General features: G+C 45.1%; 1 protein-coding gene across 6 annotated transcripts in view; it reads left to right on the forward strand.

Moving 5' to 3' along the window:
• The window catches only part of arid3c (AT rich interactive domain 3C (BRIGHT-like)), a 71,814-nt gene extending 51,762 nt beyond the window's left edge, over window positions 1-20,052 (forward strand). Inside the window, exons 4-10 of one of the 6 annotated variants that reach the window (XM_034542186.1) lie at window positions 1,385-1,568; window positions 3,524-3,768; window positions 7,023-7,295; window positions 8,664-8,753; window positions 11,622-14,200; window positions 15,099-15,158; window positions 18,361-20,052. In XM_034542186.1, coding sequence (XP_034398077.1) covers window positions 1,385-1,568; window positions 3,524-3,768; window positions 7,023-7,295; window positions 8,664-8,753; window positions 11,622-11,800 — 971 coding nt within the window. In that variant the 3' untranslated portion in view covers window positions 11,801-14,200; window positions 15,099-15,158; window positions 18,361-20,052. Of the gene's footprint in view, window positions 1-1,384; window positions 1,569-3,523; window positions 3,769-7,022; window positions 7,296-8,663; window positions 8,754-11,621; window positions 14,201-15,098; window positions 15,205-18,360 lie in introns of those variants that run through there. The other 5 variants (XM_034542185.1, XM_034542184.1, XM_034542187.1 and 2 more) reach the window with 5 other exon arrangements.
• The last annotated feature ends 1,437 nt before the right edge of the window (window positions 20,053-21,489 follow it).

Raw genomic sequence — 21,489 nt, forward strand, 5'->3', positions numbered from 1 at the left:
GGCATGTTGTCCATCGCCATCTTGGATTACGGCCTTTGCCAACTTTACTTCATTTTTGTATTTTTACCATAATTTACTAAAAGAACATCATGCTGTACTGAAGAAGACTTGAAAGTAGCGAATGAGACCATAAACTCACAATGTTCACTTCTTTTTGCAACCAGAGGAGTCGCCCCCTCCTGGTCAGCAGAGAATTTGCATGTTCGCGACACTTTGCCCTTCAGAACCGGATGTTGCCGTCTGGGATGGACTCCCTTCTGGATCCAGCCTCAGGTTGTTGTCATTTAGAGATATGGGCCACTTTGGACTTAAATGTGTGTGGGTAGAAGGTTATTGACTTTCTTTATGTAAAATAAATAAATCATATTGTCATATGAGAAGTAGAACTTTCTCACAACATCAGATACCGTGTGTCTCCCTTCAAATCATTTCTATGGACCAACCCATAAACCTCATGTTATTTCATTCACTTCCTTATTTCTATGTGTTTTTTAATTAAGCGTCCCCTGCACACTGTCTTCACCATCGAGCGGCGTCAAAGCGGCCGCAGCTTCACGTCCACCGCCGGCGTTGTCTAGCAAGGAGAGGGGGAACATCAATCTCTTGTTTTAATCGTGTCTCATCCGTCCACATGCCAGCGCCGCGAAATGAAGCCGTAATTACTGGCCTTAATTGATGTGGTTTTACCACCTCAGACGATACTTCAGAGCTCTCCTCCATCCCCCCACTGCGCACTGTACGGGCCCACTGCTGTTGTTTGCACTATATTTCTGCAGCTATCGATCGCTATTATGGTAAATCCGATGGGCACAATGGAACTCTATCAGCAAAATGCAGGTTAATTATCTCAGGGTCAACCACTTTGGAATCCTCACAAAGAGCCGGCCGTGTCTCTTTATTGCCAGACATTAAATTGCAAATGAAAATGATTGTCTGACTCCCTTTATTTTGCTAATAAGGGGGCGGGCTGGCAGTCATTAATCGAAGACGGCCACCGATTGTATTTGAGTTTTAAACCCGACTAATCTATCTGCGGTTCACTTGTTATTTCATTCCCGTGTTAATTACCTTCGACTTTATTAAATAGCTGACATGTATATTTTGTGATAGTTTGTTTTCTGACATAATTAAAGTTTCCTTTAAGATGTAATTTCCCTTGTCATGAAATAATAATATAATCAATGAGGCTGTTTCCAGTGGACGAGACATTCAAAACTTTTCTCTCTCTCTCTTTGTGGAAGTTATATTTCCTGCCGTTAACAGAGCTGTCAGACATTTGACCGGCTGGAGATAAATTGGCCTTATAAGACGGCGCAGCAGCCCATCGACGGGAGGAACCAAAGTTAATGGGATTGATTGCGGATATTGTGTTTGCTTTCTGCAGGGACTCCAGTGAATCGGATTCCTATCATGGCCAAGCAGGTGTTGGATCTCTACATGCTCTACAAGCTCGTCACGGAAAAGGGCGGCTTAGTGGAGGTCATCAATAAGAAAATATGGCGCGAGATCACCAAAGGCCTTAACCTCCCTACCTCCATCACCAGTGCAGCTTTCACTCTCCGAACGCAGTGAGTACGAGCGATAACCCCTGAGATGACTGATAACCTCCTCCTCCTCCTCCTCCTCCTCTTCCTCCTCCTCCTCCTCCTCCTCCTCCTCCTCCTCCTCCTCCTCCTCCCTCATTGTGACTCCAGAGCCGGCCACAAGTGTTCTTGAGTTGCTTTGATTCCCCGCTATGATTAAAATATGATGGTTTATGCGTGCCCAGGCGGGGGAAGAAGCACAGTCATCTTCATTTCCTGCCGCATCGCGGCGTACGTGTGGTCCTCGCTGTGATTCATGGTAATTATTGCCTTATGGATGGCTTGGCATTAAATCTGGAGTCTCAGTGTTGCCACACGATTTCTCGCCTCACAATAACAGACAAGTGGAAAACATAATTATTCATTATTTTATTGTTTTTTCAGTAAGTTGAAATATTTGAACCTTGTATCTTCTTCAGATGTGAACCTTTTTGGAACTTAAGGAGTCAGTGTTATTTGATATGAATGATAAAACATGTGCTGAGGGGCTGGTGGAAAGAAAACACACCTATGTGTTTATTTTACTAGTTTGTCTGTTCGCATCTGTAGATTTATAAAAACTCACATTTCAGAAAATGAAAAGCGTCATGTTGATATCTACTAGTTAATACTCTTTCCCTATTCACCTGTAGTGTCTTCAAAATGTCCTTTTACAAAACATCTCTTTGAAGGCCGTTTTCTCTTTGTGAGTTTTATTCTCCGACTCTGAGTCATAAATGTCCACTTCACAGCTCTCACATCCACCAGACGTTCCACTTTCATTCCTCTCTTTATTCTGAAGGTGTACCCCTCTCTCTAAAACAGAGGGGTTTGTTCACTTATCATGTACTGCCTGATTTAGAGAACATTTTATTAATAAAAACATAGCAACATTTGATTTGTCTCTGGCTGTTGACAGTACTTTATGTTTGTGATACAAAAGAGATATATAAAATCTCTGAAAATATATTTTACTCATTTGTGAACAAAAAGAAATATTAAACTTTGCTTCATCCAATGTTCAGATTTCGGTTCTGGAAATTCATGCAAAGTAGCCCATATTTAGTGATAATATAACGAAGGCTAGTGAAGTAACTTCCGTAGTTATTTTAACCAAAACCGTACCTCAGTTTCCTCAGAAGACGGAGGTTTATTTTGAAAAGACTGAATGCAGAAATGTACACGTGTCATATGAACATAGTCACATGACTGCGGCCCATGTGTGTCACACAGATGATGCAGCACAGCATCACACCTCATGTGGAGACGTGGCTTACTGGCTTTAAGTTATAGTTATGGAGGATGCTGTGTTGGTCGTGACTTTGCATTATTTTATTTATGTGCATGAGAGTGTGTGTGTGTGTGTGTGTGTGTGTGTGTGTGTGTGTGTGTGTGTGTGTGTGTGTGTGTGTGTGTGTGTGTGTGTGTGCGTGCGTTTCAGAGGGCAGACAAAGCTTTTCCTCACAGCACAAACGTGTCTGAACACAAGCACAGACATATTATTCAGGCTTTTCTTTGGGTGAAATCATTTTCATGTGAATACCAGTGGCTCAGTCCACGCTCTGGTCGTTCACCCTCCAATGTGAGATGTCTGTGTTGGACACACAAGGTTCTCTTCACTCAGCTCGGCGGGTTGAATGCACGTTGATGCACGGACTGCAGATCCTCTTTGTGCTTACGGCGTGCAGCTGTCTCAATGATAGAAGTGACGATGTGGACAGAGGAACTAGCACACTGTTTTTTTATCATTTGTATGTTGTGCTCAGCGCTTGAAACCAAAATCATTTGATAATAATAATAATGTTTTTCAGGTAAACCCATAAAATGATTTCATAGATATAGTTTTATAGTCTCATTGGAGGACTTTTTTCTGGGTTTTTTCCCAATCCCACTCCCGACCTGATTGATTGACGATATGAGACCAAAAGCCCCATAAATCGTTGCCGTCTTCTTCCCCGCAGGTATATGAAGTACCTCTACCCGTATGAATGTGAAAAGCGGGGACTGAGCTCCCCCGGTGAGCTTCAAGCAGCTATCGACAGCAACCGGCGCGAAGGCCGGCGGCAGAGCTACGGCTCCGCCATCTTCAACTACTCTCCCGTGGGCACGCCCTCCCTGCTGTCCTCGCCAAAGATGCACATGTCCCACCTATCGATGGCCACGCACAACAGTGGCCATCTCTCACAGGTGCCTGTGATCAAGAAAGGTAACATAAGACCCCACCTTCTCTTCTGAACAATAATTCATTCAATAACTGATTTAGTTCAGAGTTAAGACACTTTCTTAGAAGCTCTACACTTCCTGTGCATATATTTCACATTGAACAATATTTCACATGGTTGAATTGGTGTTTTGCTGACTTTTCCTGGTGGGCTTTTAATCCTAGACTGTGTTTAAGAAGTGGACAGAGTCACTGTGAGGTCATCCTCTGGTTTGTGAGATACGGACTTGAGTTTTGGCATTTTGGCCGGCGCCATCTTGGTTTCTTGCAACCCGACATGCAAAAGGTCCCACTGCCTCTGCCCCTGAGCAGACACACAGAAGTTGTGCTTGTTTTGCCTCTTTTTGTTGTTGTTTTGTGTCTCTTTGTCTATTGATGTAATACATCAAGTAAGGAGTAGAGTCATTTTCTCATAGACTTCTTTTGCAACCAGAGGAGTCGCCCCCTGATGGACATTAGAAAGAATGCAAGTTTAAGGCACTTCTACAGGGGCTTCATTTTTTGTCTGCTCGCTTTTGATGTGAAACGCCTTCAAAAAGTTGAGTTTGGTTGACAGTATCTTAACAGCCCTCAACAAAAAGGCAAAGTATAAGTGACTGGAAATTATTGGTGGAGAAAAGTAGGTCTGTTAAAAAGAAAAAGCAGCAGAGTGATGAATATGTCTCTGTTAATGTGCTAATGGTATAATGCTGTGTTAAAATGCATTTCACTGAATTTACCATGACATTATTTGGCTTTTGTAATTTATTTTACTGGCCTTTCTTTTTGAATTTATGGAACATGCTGATCATTTTTTATGATCAGTGCTGGATGCTAAGAAAAATGTGTACAAGCCAACTCTTCAACAAACATTGTGCAGTATACCATTTCGCAAACTACAATCTGGTACATAAGCATGCATGATGCAATAATAACAGGAAAGAGTTCATTCTGGCCATGATGCAAATAGCGGGCCTGATTCCAAATATACTAAATCTTTTTCTGTCCCTCTGAAGGATGATTCATTTCCTCCTCACGGACACGGTTCCACACGATGTATCAGAAAGACTGTTGCGTGATTATTACCCAGCCGCTGGAGAAGAAGTCCGTGTGTTCACATGTCAGAAATATATGTCACAATAGCTTTTCATTCAAACTCACGCAACGTGCGGGTAGTATGGTCATTTCCCCCAAAGAGGAAACATCTTGCAGGACTTCCTCATATCTCCCAACACACACTAACGCCCCCAAAGATTATGAGAGCTCTTTGATTACAGGAAGAAGAAATAGCAGCGCGCTCATCGGTGTGGCGTGCCATGGAGACAAGGGCCACGTCCAGAGCAGTGGTTTCTATTGTAGGGGAGTTAACATATTGAATAAGATCACTTTACTTGACACATTGACGGGTTGAAATCACGAGGCCCAAGCCAGCAGCACCAAAAGAGAGTGTTGTATAAACACAGCAGCCTATGCTAACCCATATTTAACCTGCATATGAGCGGCCCACATCGGAACGTCAGCTGGATCTGTGGTTACACTTTCAACAGGCAGTCCAGTCTAATCCAGTCTAGTCCAGTCCAGTCCAGTCCAGTTTAATCCAGTCTAGTCCAGTTCAGTCCAGTCCAGTCTAATCCAGTCTAGTCCAGTTCAGTCCAGTCCAGTCTAATCCAGTCTAGTCCAGTTCAGTCCAGTCTAATCCAGTCCAGTCCAGTCTAATCCAGTCCAGTCCAGTTTAATCCAGTCTAGTCCAGTCCAGTCTAGTTCAGTTCAGTCTAATCCAGTCTAGTCCAGTCCAGTTTAATCCAGTCTAGTCCAGTTCAGTCCAGTTCAGTTCAGTCTAATCCAGTCTAGTCCAGTCCAGTTTAATCCAGTCTAGTCCAGTTCAGTCTAGTTCAGTTCAGTCTAATCCAGTCTAGTCCAGTCCAGTCCAGTCCAGTTTAATCCAGTCTAGTCCAGTTCAGTCCAGTCCAGTCTAATCCAGTCCAGTCCAGTTTAATCCAGTCTAGTCCAGTTCAGTCTAGTTCAGTTCAGTCTAATCCAGTCTAGTCCAGTCCAGTCCAGTCCAGTTTAATCCAGTCTAGTCCAGTTCAGTCCAGTCCAGTCTAATCCAGTCCAGTCCAGTTTAATCCAGTCTAGTCCAGTCCAGTTTAATCCAGTCTAGTCCAGTTCAGTCTAGTCCAGTCCAGTTCAGTCTAATCCAGTCTAGTCCAGTCCAGTTTAATCCAGTCTAGTCCAGTTCAGTCCAGTCCAGTCTAATCCAGTCCAGTCCAGTTTAATCCAGTCTAGTCCAGTTCAGTCTAGTTCAGTTCAGTCTAATCCAGTCTAGTCCAGTTCAGTCCAGTCCAGTTTAATCCAGTCTAGTCTAGTTCAGTTCAGTCTAATCCAGTCTAGTCCAGTTCAGTCCAGTCCAGTCTAATCCAGTCCAGTCCAGTTTAATCCAGTCTAGTCCAGTTCAGTCTAGTTCAGTTCAGTCTAATCCAGTCTAGTCCAGTCCAGTCCAGTCCAGTTTAATCCAGTCTAGTCCAGTTCAGTCCAGTCCAGTCTAATCCAGTCCAGTCCAGTTTAATCCAGTCTAGTCCAGTCCAGTTTAATCCAGTCTAGTCCAGTTCAGTCTAGTCCAGTCCAGTTCAGTCTAATCCAGTCTAGTCCAGTCCAGTTTAATCCAGTCTAGTCCAGTTCAGTCCAGTCCAGTCTAATCCAGTCCAGTCCAGTTTAATCCAGTCTAGTCCAGTTCAGTCTAGTTCAGTTCAGTCTAATCCAGTCTAGTCCAGTTCAGTCCAGTCCAGTTTAATCCAGTCTAGTCTAGTTCAGTTCAGTCTAATCCAGTCTAGTCCAGTTCAGTCCAGTCTAATCCAGTCCAGTCCAGTTTAATCCAGTCCAGTCCAGTACAGTTTAATCCAGTCTAGTCCAGTTCAGTCTAGTTCAGTTCAGTCTAATCCAGTCTAGTCCAGTTCAGTCCAGTCCAGTCTAATCCAGTCTAGTCCAGTTCAGTATATATATATATATATAAACACGCCCAGATAAAAAAAATATTCTGAACATTTCATTAAATAATCAGCAGAAATGTTCAACTTCATATGATAAATAATGGGCTGTTTATTTGATTCCAATACTAGTGTAATACAATAATAGTGTGTCAAAATGCTAATCCCTGCAACTTTTGTTTTAAAAATGAAATACTCAACGTGAAAGCTTATTGATGAAATATGATCCACGCTGTCACACGCAGCCTACTTTTGACATGTTAATAGTCTTAATAGTCTTTTTCTCCCCAGAAGAATCCCTCCTGGGCAGCTGCCTGCCCAGCCGCCTGGCCCTCCCCATGTCGCCCAGCGGGCACCACGCCGTGGCCGCGGCGGCCCAGGCGGCGGCCCTGGAACAGCTCCGAGAGAAGCTGGAGAGCGGCGAACCCCCCGAGAAGAAGATGATGACGGTGGCGGAGGAGCAGCAGAGGATCATGCAGCACGCCCTGCAGCAGAACCTGCTGGCCATGGCCACACAGCTGCCCCTCAACATCAAACTCAACAACAGAGGTGAGACGCACAGAGAACGTGTGTTGCAGTGCTTTGTGTGTCACGTAGAATGTTATAGGACAGTATCTTCAGGTTTGAAGTATGCTAATGTAGCATGTAGCGTGTTCTCTGCAAAACAAGAGACTTCTCTCTATGCTTCTGTACATCTGTGTTGCTTCTTATCAATGTTTTGATTATTGGCAACAAATGGCATGAAAAGACCAAAACCAACAATGAAAGCATCTTACTAGATAGATAGATTTATATCTCGTTGGCTTTGGTCTTTTTATGGGACTTGTTCAAATCTATCTTGACTTTAAAACATTACATTTCCTCACACCTGTAATGCATTTCTTTGTCCTCTTCGATGTCTTTAGTTTGCTCGGCGTCGCGTGCCCACATGTATCTATCTACATTATACGTGCATCTGATATTAATAAACATGGCGTCTGAGCTGAAAGACGGACGCTCAGTATTCAAATTCGTCTCCCATTTGGAAGTATCATTTGAAAGCAGGCGTCGCTGTAACGTCACACTTCAATGACGGCGTGTCTGCCTACAAACAAACACCAGCTAATGGCCCCCAGCTGTGCATCGCCTCGACCGCTAACGCGCACATAGCTCATCATATCACACGTGTAATTTGAAGGCTCAAGCCCCACAAAATAGTCATGAAGAAATAGTTCTGCTCCGGCTCGTCATGAGTAAAAGAGAAAAAATAATAATAAAAAAGCGGCGTCCATCCGAGGGGCCGGCGGCCGCAGCCAGCGCCGGCCGTGACAACGCCATAAGTCACACAGGACTTAATGATAGAGGCTTAAGGAAGAATAAGGGGCCTATCTGCTCAAGTGTGATATCATTTATGTCTGCATCGCCGCCTCTCTCGTATTAGTCATAATAGTGGGCTTTACGCTTGATACGCGATGGAAAAGAAACGAGTGAGAATCTCTCCCGGGTTAATTCCCACGCTGGTCGTCTGGCTCTGGCCCTCGCGCATAAACACTGTCATTTAAAGATTACAATCCCAACACTGTTATTTGTCTCCACCCAGATGCACTCCTCAGACGGATCGCATTTGTGTGGAAAAGACGACACGTTTTGATCCGGCAATTCTGTTTATTTCGCAACCAGTCGCGTTATTATTATAAAAGGGTTGTTTTTTCCCACGACCGCGCACCGCTAGCGGGATTCATCCATAACCGACATGTGCAAATGGCTGTAACATCTTTTGACAGTTCTTTTTCTCCCCAGAACTCTTTAATAAAGCTCTCCTTATCCTGTCACTCTCTGAATTATCACCAATACTCCAGCGGGCGCTCCTTCTGTTCCCTTTCTAAATGCTCATATTGAGTTTTTCCTCTCTCCCGTTCTCTGCCCCTCTCTTGACAGATGATAGACAAGAGACCGCATTGAACCTGTCTACCAACGGCATTAGCAGCATCAACATGTCAATAGAAATAAATGGAGTTGTCTACACAGGTAAATAGAGGGGCCGTTTGCTGATGTAATTGCAGGCAGGAAATTCAATAAGTTATAGCAGCACCCTGGTGCTTAGTCCTCTACGCAATTTGATGTCTTTGCTATAAAATCCATCGTAATGAAGTGGCAGTCCAATAGAGTTAAAAAAGTTAAATATCTAAAAATTGGGCCTGTGGATTTGAGGTCGATGGGGCTTATTGTCTTATGTGCATGCCGAGAGCGTGTGTGTGTGTGCGTGTGTGTGTGTGTGTGTGTGTGTGTGTGTGCGTAGGTGTGTGTGTGTGTGTGTGTAGGTGTGTGTGTGTGTGCGTGTGTGTGTGTGTGTAGGTGTGTGTGTGAGTGTAGGTGTGTGTGTGTAGGTGTGTGTGTGAGTGTAGGTGTGTGTGTGTGTGTGTGTGTGTGTGTGTGTGTGTGTGTGTGTGTGTTTGTGTGTGTGTGTGTGTGTGTATGTGTGTGTAGGCGTGTGTGTGAGTGTGTGAGTGAAGGGAGCTTGTGTCTTGAGGTAATTACTGCCTCTCTGCTTTAACATAGGCCGTCCATGTCAGGCCGTCACATCCGAGTCGAGTCTTTATGCTCCCGACTTTTACCGGAGAAATGTTCAGTTCATTTACTCATTTGCTGGCTTCAATTTCACATTCACCCGTTTACATCGTTTCATTTATTTGTCTTTTCGTTTTGATCGCCTGTCAAACGTATTCAAAGCAAGCCGGCTTCCCTCACGTAGTCATTATCACAAATATGTGGGCATTGGCCCCAAAAGAGAGGAACCTCCGGAGGGTGGTCTCTCTAACCACACAGGTGTGCGATAGATGTTGTGTACATGGCTGAGGGGCCATCGATCAAGAGTGAGAATGAGTTGCATGTGCAGTAAGTAAGCAGTAGTAGAACTAGACAGAAGGATGATATTAAGTAAATGAAGTACAACAAACATAATATAATAAATGCATATTGTAACAATGATTCCCTCAAATTCTTTTCATTTTTGGAGCCTTTGGGCAAAAGCTCCATGATAACTTCCTCACAAACCGGTGGGCCTGTGAAGCCTTTTGTGCTTTCCAATAGTTTATCCTTCTGCTCACTATTCTCAACCTCTGAAACACGTCACTGATACTGAGGGCAGTTTCCTTCCTTTCCTTCAGGAGATTCCACGGTTGAATTTGGCTTCCACTCTAATTCATACCTCCATATGTAACTCATTTGAAGTGGAAATTTCCAAATTACTGAGGCGACATTATTTTGGGCCCAGTTATAAGTGTGTGAAACATGAAGCGCTGAAGGACAGCTGATAAAAAGCAAGGCTGTAGTCAGGGAGTCGGAACAGTAGCTATGTCAGTGGCTACGTCAGTGGCTATGTCAGTGGCTACGTCAGTGGCTACGTCAGTGGCTAGTCAGTGGCTACGTCAGTGGCTATGTCAGTGGCTACGTCAGTGGCTACGTCAGTGGCTACATCAGTGGCTAGTCAGTTGCTAGTCAGTGGCTAGTCAGTGGCTGCGTCAGTGGCTACGTCAGTGGCTAGTCAGTAGCTAGTCAGTGGCTAAGTCAGTGGCTAGTCAGTGGCTGCGTCAGTGGTTACGTCAGTGGCTACATCAGTGGCTAGTCAGTGGCTACGTCAGTGGCTAGTCAGTGGCTACATCAGTGGCTAGTCAGTGGCTACATCAGTGGCTAGTCAGTGGCTGCGTCAGTGGCTAGTCAGTGGCTACGTCAGTGGCTAGTCAGTTGCTAGTCAGTGGCTACGTCAGTGGCTAGTCAGTGGCTACCTCAGTGGTTACGTCAGTGGCTACATCAGTGGCTAGTCAGTGGCTACGTCAGTGGCTAGTCAGTGGCTACGTCAGTGGCTAGTCAGTGGCTACATCAGTGGCTAGTCAGTTGCTAGTCAGTGGCTACGTCAGTGGCTAGTCAGTGGCTACATCAGTGGCTAGTCAGTGGCTACGTCAGTGGCTAGTCAGTGGCTAGTCAGTGGCTACGTCAGTGGCTAGTCAGTGGCTGCGTCAGTGGCTAGTCAGTGGCTGCGTCAGTGGCTGCGTCAGTGGCTAGTCAGTGGCTGCGTCAGTGGCTAGTCAGTGGCTACGTCAGTGGCTAGTCAGTGGCTGCGTCAGTGGCTGCGTCAGTGGCTAGTCAGTGGCTGCGTCAGTGGCTACGTCAGTGGCTAGTCAGTGGCTAGTCAGTGGCTGCGTCAGTGGCTGCGTCAGTGGCTGCGTCAGTGGCTAGTCAGTGGCTGCGTCAGTGGCTAGTCAGTGGCTACGTCAGTGGCTAGTCAGTGGCTGCGTCAGTGGCTGCGTCAGTGGCTAGTCAGTGGCTACGTCAGTGGCTAGTCAGTGGCTGGATATCCTGGTTTATTGTATTTGTGATGTGAAAGAATGGGTGAAATTGCTCTTGAGGTATTGATTATTGACTGCACTTCATTACCATGAAACTGTAAAAAGCAGATTATTACTGAGATATATCAGATCTCTGCGGGGTGGGTCAGTGGGTTTTCTAACTAAACTGTATTTAAGGTATAAAAAAGATAAAAGTGGGCAGTGCTGTGATGCCATTGGTACGGTGGCCGACGAGGGCCAAAACGCTAAAATATGTCCGAGACGAGAAGCGTGCTGCCGGTTCAGAAACGATGCCGTGCTGCAGAAAGTCAAACACAAATACATCAACGGCAGCAAAAACCGCTGCAAATACAGAAACAGTGCAAAGTCAAAAACACACAAACTTTGCAATCTTTCCATATTTGTGGCACATTTTCACCAACGTGCTGCGAAGTCGCAGCGAGTTTCTCCTTAAAAAAAATCTGGCCGTGCGTTTGCCCTTGTCGTACCTCCGTACCGGCCCTTTAAGAAGTGGACCATGGCTGACTAACATGTGATGTTTGCTCCTCAGGCGTCCTGTTCGCTCGGCAGTCGGCCATAGCGGCCATGACGGGACACCGCGGGAGACACGGCAACTGTCCGACTCAGGGAAAGGCCAGTCCCACACAGTTCCAGCCCTCCTGCTCCTCCTCCTCTTCCACGTCCTCCTCCTCTTCTTCACTCCACGGACACAGAAACTCCTCCCCCTGAGATTCCTGGCCCCTCCCACCTTGCCCCCTCTCCCCTCCTCCCTCCTCCATTATTCTCTTCTCAAAGACACCAAACAGTTGGAGACGTAATCATCAGAGAAAGCCACATTCAAGTTGTTTTTGAAGGTGGATTTCTCTCCAGCCACTTCATCAGATTCCTCGTAGGTCAGCTATTTACAGGCCAGAAATCTTCCAGCCACCCTTGTCCCCCCCCTTCCCTTCCTGCTCAGTGTGTTTCCAGGACATGTAATCCCTGTGCATCGTCAAAGACCTCCGTTCCGCGTGGAACACTTCAAAAGCCCGCTCAAGGTGCGCCCCAGATGAAGCCAACGGAAGACTCCCTCTAGTGCACCATTTCAATCAAAAGACGAGGCGGCTGAGCAGCAAACCTCAGAAACTCTTACAGCTGATACCAAAGAAAGGGAGGCCATCTGCCCGGGCTCCACACATCCAGCATCTAAAGGGAGCTTTAGCGCCACTGATCAAACCTGAAGATTGTAGACAGAGCACCAAGCACATCATCATGAATTATGTAGATACACCATGGTCTCATGTCCAATTAGACAGTTGGTCAATAAGGTCTCATACAGCTGGCTAGAAAGAGTGATGTACCCCCCCACCCTCCCCTGGGTAACTTCACAAGTCAGAGTAAAGAGTCTTAATAGCAGGGTCAGACAATCAGCAGCTCGATAGCTCGCTAACTAGCTAGCAGGCCAAAGGAAGCTAGCGATACAAAGCTCAGTCCACTGGGGACCAACTCATACTGACCCCCGGGGGCCAAACGGGCTGTCAGTCAGCAGGCGTTACACTGGAATATCAGATTGTAATGATTGAATTGAGCTCCTTTGTTGAAGGATATGCACCCAAGTAAGCATTATATGAAACATTATATTTACTTCTTCTCACTCCCAACTCCTCGAAGGACGATCAGCTCTGGATGGACAGGTCAAACCAACACAGGACTTTCACCCAGCAGACTGCTGTTTGTGTCTCATGTTAATCAATGTTATTTATTTTACCTTAGTTTTCTTATGTAACTCATGCACTTAGCTAACGGCGCATACGTAAGTTATGTAATATTCATATTTATTTAACGCAACAAATATACTTAGTGTCGCCCAAACCACAATATTATCCTCAACAAAAGTGAACCTACTTTGGAAGTTTATTTTGAAAAGCCACTGTATGTCTGTAACGAGCTGCCCCCGTCATGTGTAAAACTGGCTCTAGAGGGGAACCGAGAGCCTCGTCGTTGGAAGTGTAGGGCCACGAGCCAAGAGCCAGTATTTGACCAGTTGGGAGTGAGAAGGCGTTGATTAAAGCTACATTTTGACCCAGAGTTTTTTTTATTGGGCTTTACTGGTGCACAGTACTAAATATATAATGATAATATCAGTAATAATCAAATGACTCATACCTGCGGTCCCTTAGGGCCTTGAGGCCCGGGGCAGTTGCCAGCTCAAGATTTGATGAAAACAAGGAAATACACACATCAATGAACCTGAGCTCATTGGACGTTTCAAATTAGAAAATGTAACTGAAGATTTACTACTTGGATTATTTACTGTTATAAGAGTTGAGCCATTTTAGAAGTGTGCCTGCCCTTCTCAACTAAACAATCAAGACCAAAAGGAATAGATTGTTGGCACCGTGAATCCCTCAAAGGAGCTCAACTGCTCGACCTTTTGACCCGCCGGCGTGACAGAACGCGTGTTTAAAGTCTACATTGACATCAGTCTCGTCCTTTTCCCACCTACCTTTTCTCTCGCTGTGATCACAAAATAAGCGTCACTTGATTTGGACACGCCCAATCACAAGGACGCATCGTTTTTACCAAAGAATTTTAAAAAGTATTTCTTTTAGTTTATGGCATAAAACTGTATTTCACAACGCATTTCACAATGTTTTTCTGCTCACGACAAGGAAAGTACACTTTCAGAGTTCCCGTCCTCTCTGGTCTCCCAGAGTGCACAGAGACGGCGGCAGCTGGAATCGATGTGATGGAAAGCGCCGTCGCGGTCCGGCGCTTTCCTCATCCATTACAGTAAATATTGCGATCGACGTCGTTGCTCCACCGACGCGGTCGGAAATGCTCACCCAAAAAGAAGAAAAAAAGAAATCCCTGCTGAGGCCGAGCGCGGTCGGGCTGCAGCACACGAGGTTGCGTCGTCTCTTCGGAGAAATCTCCTGCAACGCACATTGAGCAACACAAGGACCGCGACCACGTGGACGAAGCAGCGGCGGCCTGTTCACGCGACAGGACGCACAAAAAGCACAAAGCTGACGTGACGGAGCCTCGTCAGAAACGAGGGGGACAGGAAAGAGTAGAGCACTTCAACCCCGGAGGCAGCAAGTGGGCAGAAATACAGGAAGTGATACAAAGACTTCCATCAGTCACACGGTAGTTTTATATTGTTTTTCTTTTTAGTAATGCACTTGTGTCTAACATCAGAGAGCTTCTCCCGCTTTCTTTCTTTTTTTTCCTCTTTCTTTTTCTTCCTCAGCTTTCGTAAATATATCAAATATTTTCTTTATCGTGAAGGGAAATGGAAACCGGTTTGAAGACATATGGGTTTTTATCGACTCTGTTCAAGCATCTTAATTGCAGATTTTATTTATTGTGTTTTTTCTATTCGAACCTGCAAACGTCGCATTCGGCTCCACCACATTGTTTGCGAACTCTTTTTAAGAGTCTTCTCGAATGCAGATACCTCACCAATCTACCTGTATATAGTCATAGTATAGTATGAATACAAGATATACCTCATTAATTTCTTTTGTATTGTACAGCCACCTGAAAACCAATGTTTTAATTCATCAGATCACTGGACTTAGTTTTTTCTTTTTCTTTTATTTCTGTCATATTTTGTATGATTATACCAAAGAAGGGAATATTTTATTGACACACATCTACCTCATTTGTCATAGACTGTGCCAACAAGCATGTCCACAATCTTGATTGCCAGTGTATTCATGGTGTTTCATATCCATGTGTTTATGTGAACACACCATGCTTTGAAGTCTAACGTGGAAAAAAGAAACAACAACAACAACAACAACAACAACAACAACAACAATGGATTAGACAAAAGAATCAAGCAACATGTTCAAAGTGCTTTTTACTTCTGGTGTTGTGCCGGCACAACAGAACCTTTGGTGGGACACAATCTGCAAGAAGACATCAATGCGGAGGAAGACAGCACCGTGTAGCGATGGACGCCACAGATTTGACGTTTGTGAGGATGACGTCACACTGATCGTGATATGAATGTGCGCTCATGGACCAATTTTCTTTGCAGATTCCTCCTCTGAATGTCCTCTTTCCCCGCTGGAGACTGTGATGTGCAGTTGAAAAGCGAGTAAGTGGACATTTAAGTGGAGATTCTCCTGTTCCTAAATTCAAGGTGAAATATATATATAATATCTTATAGCCCAACATATCATATCGGCTGATGATCAAAGACAAATGTCCGACATGTTTGAGGTGATTTAGAAACGGTAGTCGTGTTTCCGTTCAATTGTCGAGTGCATTTTAAGCAAATGTAAAAAAAATGTCTTGAAAAAATAAATTTTGCTGCGTTTCTATCAGAAGGAGAAGAGGTCGGGAGCGGAAACTAAACCAGTTGGCTTGGACAAAATAGAGACTTTAGAATATCATTTGTTTGAATCGTTCTTTTGACGTTGGCTCGTTTTGGTTCATGTTCTGAAGACGAGCATCATGTTGGAGGCCGACAGCGGGAAGAGCAGATCACAAATATGAACTACGGCAGAATCTATTCTAAAGGCGTTTTCCTATTTCCATCAACGCTTTATTTCCATTCAGCTTTTCTAGCGCGATACCTAAAATGCCGATAAAGGGTTAGGGTTGTGACTGGAAACATGGGTTAGGGTTGTGACTGGAAACACGAGTTAGGGTTGTGACTGGAAACAAGGGTTAGGGTTGTGACTGGAAACACGTGTTAGGGTTGTGACTGGAAACAAGGGTTAGGGTTGTGAGTGGAAACAAGGGTTAGGGTTGTGACTGGAAACAAGGGTTAGGGTTGTGACTGGAAACACGAGTTAGGGTTGTGACTGGAAACACGGGTTAGGGTTGTGACTGGAAACACGGGTTAGGGTTGTGACTGGAAACACGGGTTAGGGTTGTGACTGGAAACACGGGTTAGGGTTGTGACTGGAAACAAGGGTTAGGGTTGTGACTGGAAACACGAGTTAGGGTTGTGACTGGAAACACGGGTTAGGGTTGTGACTGGAAACAAGGGTTAGGGTTGTGAGTGGAAACAAGGGTTAGGGTTGTGACTGGAAACAAGGGTTAGGGTTGTGACTGGAAACACGAGTTAGGGTTGTGACTGGAAACACGGGTTAGGGTTGTGACTGGAAACACGGGTTAGGGTTGTGACTGGAAACACGGGTTAGGGTTGTGACTGGAAACACGGGTTAGGGTTGTGACTGGAAACAAGGGTTAGGGTTGTGAGTGGAAACAAGGGTTAGGGTTGTGAGTGGAAACAAGGGTTAGGGTTGTGACTGGAAACACGGGTTAGGGTTGTGACTGGAAACAAGGGTTAGGGTTGTGAGTGGAAACAAGGGTTAGGGTTGTGAGTGGAAACAAGGGTTAGGGTTGTGACTGGAAACAAGGGTTAGGGTTGTGACTGGAAACACGGGTTAGGGTTGTGACTGGAAACAAGGGTTAGGGTTGTGAGTGGAAACAAGGGTTAGGGTTGTGAGTGGAAACACGGGTTAGGGTTGTGACTGGAAACACGGGTTAGGGTTGTGACTGGAAACATGGGTTAGGGTTGTGACTGGAAACATGGGTTAGGGTTGTGAGTGGAAACAAGGGTTAGGGTTGTGACTGGAAACAAGGGTTAGGGTTGTGACTGGAAACATGTGTTAGGGTTGTGACTGGAAACATGGGTTAGGGTTGTGAGTGGAAACACGGGTTAGGGTTGTGACTGGAAACAAGGGTTAGGGTTGTGACTGGAAACAAGGGTTAGGGTTGTGACTTGAAACAAGGGTTAGGGTTGTGAGTGGAAACAAGGGTTAGGGTTGTGACTTGAAACAAGGGTTAGGGTTGTGACTGGAAACAAGGGTCAGGGTTGTGAGTGGAAACAGGGGTTAGGGTTGTGACTGGAAACAAGGGTTAGGGTTGTGAGTGGAAACAAGGGTTAGGGTTGTGACTTGAAACAAGGGTTAGGGTTGTGACTGGAAACACGGGTTAGGGTTGTGACTGGAAACAGGGGTTAGGGTTGTGACTGGAAACAAGGGTTAGGGTTGTGACTGGAAACACGGGTTAGGGTTGTGACTGGAAACAGGGGTTAGGGTTGTGACTGGAAACAAGGGTTAGGGTTGTGACTGGAAACAAGGGTCAGGGTTGTGACTGGAAACACGGGTTAGGGTTGTGAGTGGAAACACGGGTTAGGGTTGTGACTGGAAACAGGGGTTAGGGTTGTGACTGGAAACAAGGGTTAGGGTTGTGACTGGAAACAAGGGTCAGGGTTGTGACTGGAAACACGGGTCAGGGTTGTGACTGGAAACAAGGGTCAGGGTTGTGACTGGAAACAGGGGTTAGGGTTGTGACTGGAAACAGGGGTTAGGGTTGTGACTGGAAACAAGGGTTAGGGTTGTGACTGGAAACAAGGGTCAGGGTTGTGACTGGAAACACGGGTTAGGGTTGTGAGTGGAAACACGGGTTAGGGTTGTGACTGGAAACAAGGGTTAGGGTTGTGACTGGAAACACGGGTTAGGGTTGTGACTGGAAACAAGGGTCAGGGTTGTGACTGGAAACAAGGGTCAGGGTTGTGACTGGAAACAGGGGTTAGGGTTGTGACTGGAAACAAGGGTTAGGGTTGTGACTGGAAACAAGGGTTAGGGTTGTGACTGGAAACAAGGGTCAGGGTTGTGACTGGAAACACGGGTTAGGGTTGTGACTGGAAACACGGGTTAGGGTTGTGAGTGGAAACACGGCAGCGTTCTCTTGTTTCTTTGGTACATGATAAAACGTCCAGCTCACTAACCGTGTTGGTCACGACTCAATGACAAGCAAATTTAAGTATCCTTGTCAGAAATATTTGCGTGGTTATTTATAAATAAACAATATATTGGATTTATTTCATCTCTCAAGCATTTATATCACTATCTACCTCATAAATTCAGTGTCGCCAGAGTTCTACAGTCAGGAATGAGCTCAAGTCTTGTACCGCTTTTCCCCGACCTCGACTCCACTTGCACAAAATGAATCAACATGCAGGTTAAAATGAATTTACCGAGCGCATTCATGTTCCCCAGGGGATGAACACATTTGATTTTAATGACCTGCTGACCTTTCATGTAATGCTCCAAGTTGCTGTTCTTCCCCGTCCGACCTTCCACAAAGATTGTTCAAAGTTCTCAATCTAAAAAAAAGCCACTTCTGCCCCCCCGCCCCCCTCCTCCCTTCCCTAGGGCCGATTTACTGACGATGGCGCTAATAATATATGTGTATTAATGGTGACGTTGAAATTGTTCAAACACAACCGTGCAGCAGAGGACAATCCGTCGGTTGCGCTTTACTTGAAATGTCTTCTTTAGCAACCAGACCACGCTGCAGGAAGTCACGGCCGGTCCGAGGAAGGCATCGCGTCCTCGGACACGAAACACTGGAACGAGGACATCGGCTCCCTGGCGATGGACTCGAGCACTCGTTTCAAAGCAGCTGGACTAGACAGATGTTTAGCAGAGTTGCCAAGTGGGAGACGTATTATTTTAGTCATCCAGGGTTGTGAAAGTAAAAAGCCGAGTTCAATGTTACTGAGACTCACATGGTAACTTCAAGGCTTGTGTGGACACGAGAACTCCTGGTTGGAACACCGGTACAAAAGAAAAGGACAGATTTTGTTAGAAAATATACTTATACTTAGTAACTGGCCACCCAACTACTGCACTGTGGAAAAGGATACAAGCTGCTTCTCTCACTTCACAACTCTGTGTCACATTGCTGATGTCCAGATTCTGTAGGATTGTCTTGGGTCCATTCAAACACGATCCTGGCTACAAATATTGAAAATACAAACTCATTTTGTGGTGGTCTTCTGGGAGACTCTTAAGGTGGGGGAAGAAAGACATGAGAGAAAAGGGGGTTGCGCCCATTTCCAGTGTTATTAGTGTTCATTAGTGGTCCCCGACATCATTCTCATGCTTCAACCGGCCAAACCTCAACTAGCATGCACTTGGTTAGGTTTAGGATAAGATGGTGGTTTGGCTTAAAACCATGTTAGTTACATAACTTTTGTGGGTTGTGTTATGTACGGAACAAAAGAAGTTACAAATACAGTTTCACACAGGACACGAACAGCGGCCTCCTGGGTGAGACCTAGAGACCTAGAGGTCGACGTCGTCTCCTCGTAGTGGTGATCCGCCATCCGAAGAGATGACAGCCTTTTGAACCTACTAGCAGGAGGAGCCACATCTATGAGGCCCTTAACGCCCACTCAATCGGCTCACAACAACCTCCATTCAGTCAATTAGTGGGGATGAAGTCTTGTGATTTTTATGTATTGTTCTATGTATTTACACCTTAAAAGTCGCAAAGGACTTTGCCCATCACCATGCGAGTTTGTATTTTTAACACTGCACCCCCCACACAGGAAAAAAGCACCGGATGGCCCCAATGGATCCGGGCTCATCCAGGCCTGTATACATGTTCTACTCACGGGACAGCCCAGTCTCACACTTGGAGCCCCCGCACAGCCGAACCCTCAGCCCCCCCCCCCCCGTACATACTGCTGAATGAGGCCGATCGCTGAACATTGGGGGTGACTGTTAGCACTGCAGCACGGCTCCACTGGCATTCTTCTCACCAAAGAGTTTTTCAAGTTGTGACCTTGCTCATGAGATTTTAAATTGTTTTGGGGTGGGGGGGTGGGGGGTCATAACCAACAGCAGAGCAGACGAGCGAAAACAAAGTGACAGCTCTGCATGCAAAAAAAAAGAAAAGAATTGACTTGTGTAATCGAATAACATGTTGTTTACTTTGTATTATGCTATGCTGGTAGTTTTTAGACACTAATCGCTTTAATAGCTGTTTATGACGCTTTAAATGTTTCTTTTATTTTCCCTTTTCATTCATCTTGGATAAATCCAGTGCATTATGGGAATGCTGGATTGTGGTGCTCAGGGGTTAAAAAAAAAAAATAAATTTAAAAAATTTAAAAAAAGGTGAAAGAGATTTTCCCGTTTTGACTTGTAGCGTATTTAGAAATAAAAATGATGCTTTTAACTTCAGCGAAACTCCTCCTGCGTCATTCTTCCCTCCCGTGAAGCTCATAAACGTCTCACTCTGACTGGTGACAGACCTTCACTCCTCGTATCGTAGGCCTGGTGTCTGCAGCACGCCACGCATCACCACATCGCTTTGTGTTGGAAATACTTTCGTTTCTACAAAAACAGGCAACTTGTGAATATTCATAACGCTCTGAGGCTGAGAAGGCCTTGGACAGGGTGCAGTGAGGAGAGTCTGGATGAAATGATTATTTACTGTTTATTGCTGTACATTCACCCGTTCACACTCTGGTGGCAACTCGATCTCCATATGAATATCTCCAAATACATTTTTCTTTAAAATGTTCTGACAAATGAAGGTCAGACAGTTATCAAAAATAAAGGTATTTGAGATGAAACATAATTTGAGTTGATGAACATTATCCTTTAAACATTGTCCATTAGGGACAGAGATATACATATGGTTGGTTCATCCTAATAACAGAGGTGACTGGAATTTAAAATGAAAACTCAAATATATAATATAATTAAAGATTCATTAGCACCTTTACAATAAAAGTGTCTGCAGTACTTTAGTTCATCACCATCGTTTTGAGAGAAAGTCTCAAAACACTGTTACTGCAGGCTGAATGACGAATTAAAAAAAGAAAGAAGATAATAATAAGATTGGAAAAAAATGAAGAAGATATTTTAAACACAATTCATAAGCTTTAAGGACATTTGCTTGCTCTCAAAGTGACAAGTGGAGAGTTGGAAGCTCCCGGAGAGAGGACGCAGACGGAGGCAGTGGAACGAGTGCAGTTTGGTTGAGCGCAGCATTAAGCAGGTAAAATGGGGTAAAGATTGGTTAATTAAGGTTGAGAATCCTGATGTAATTAGGAGCAGCAAAAGATTAGTGGCTGTCGATGGCGCGGCGAGGATTCGCAGGTAATAGACTTATTATTGGGGCTGGCTGAATGCCACTTTATACCTCTGAATAAACAGAAACAAATTAGGAGTGGTCGTCCAATAATGGGTTATCTTGTCACGGGCTGACAGAAATCCATGCCCCTATAACACAGTGTTAATTTTATGCACCACTGACAAGCACGCCGCTAATCAATAGGGCTACTATAAAATTAGGTGAGGCATCAATCTGCAGTGAAGGCGCTGAGAGCGGACGGGGAGAGAAATGTGTCGGCGGTGTTTATTTTGGAGAAAGAAAATGGACTCGTTGCTCGACACATAATGAAGCCGGTGCACGGTGTGTGACGTCCACTAAGGCCGACGCAGCAGGAAGGAAGCTGACTGTCGAGCGGCGGCTTCCAGTTCGGCAGAAAGTAATCCGATTACCTTTCCCAACAGTCACATTACACACACTGCATGGCTTGTACTACGACTTCTTTCAAACGATATTTGGCCTTGCTTGGTATCCGCATCACCATGTGGGAATATCAATCA

This window comes from Cyclopterus lumpus, chromosome 9 (assembly GCF_009769545.1).
Source record: "Cyclopterus lumpus isolate fCycLum1 chromosome 9, fCycLum1.pri, whole genome shotgun sequence".
In the NCBI taxonomy this organism is placed as follows: Eukaryota; Metazoa; Chordata; class Actinopteri; order Perciformes; family Cyclopteridae; genus Cyclopterus; species Cyclopterus lumpus.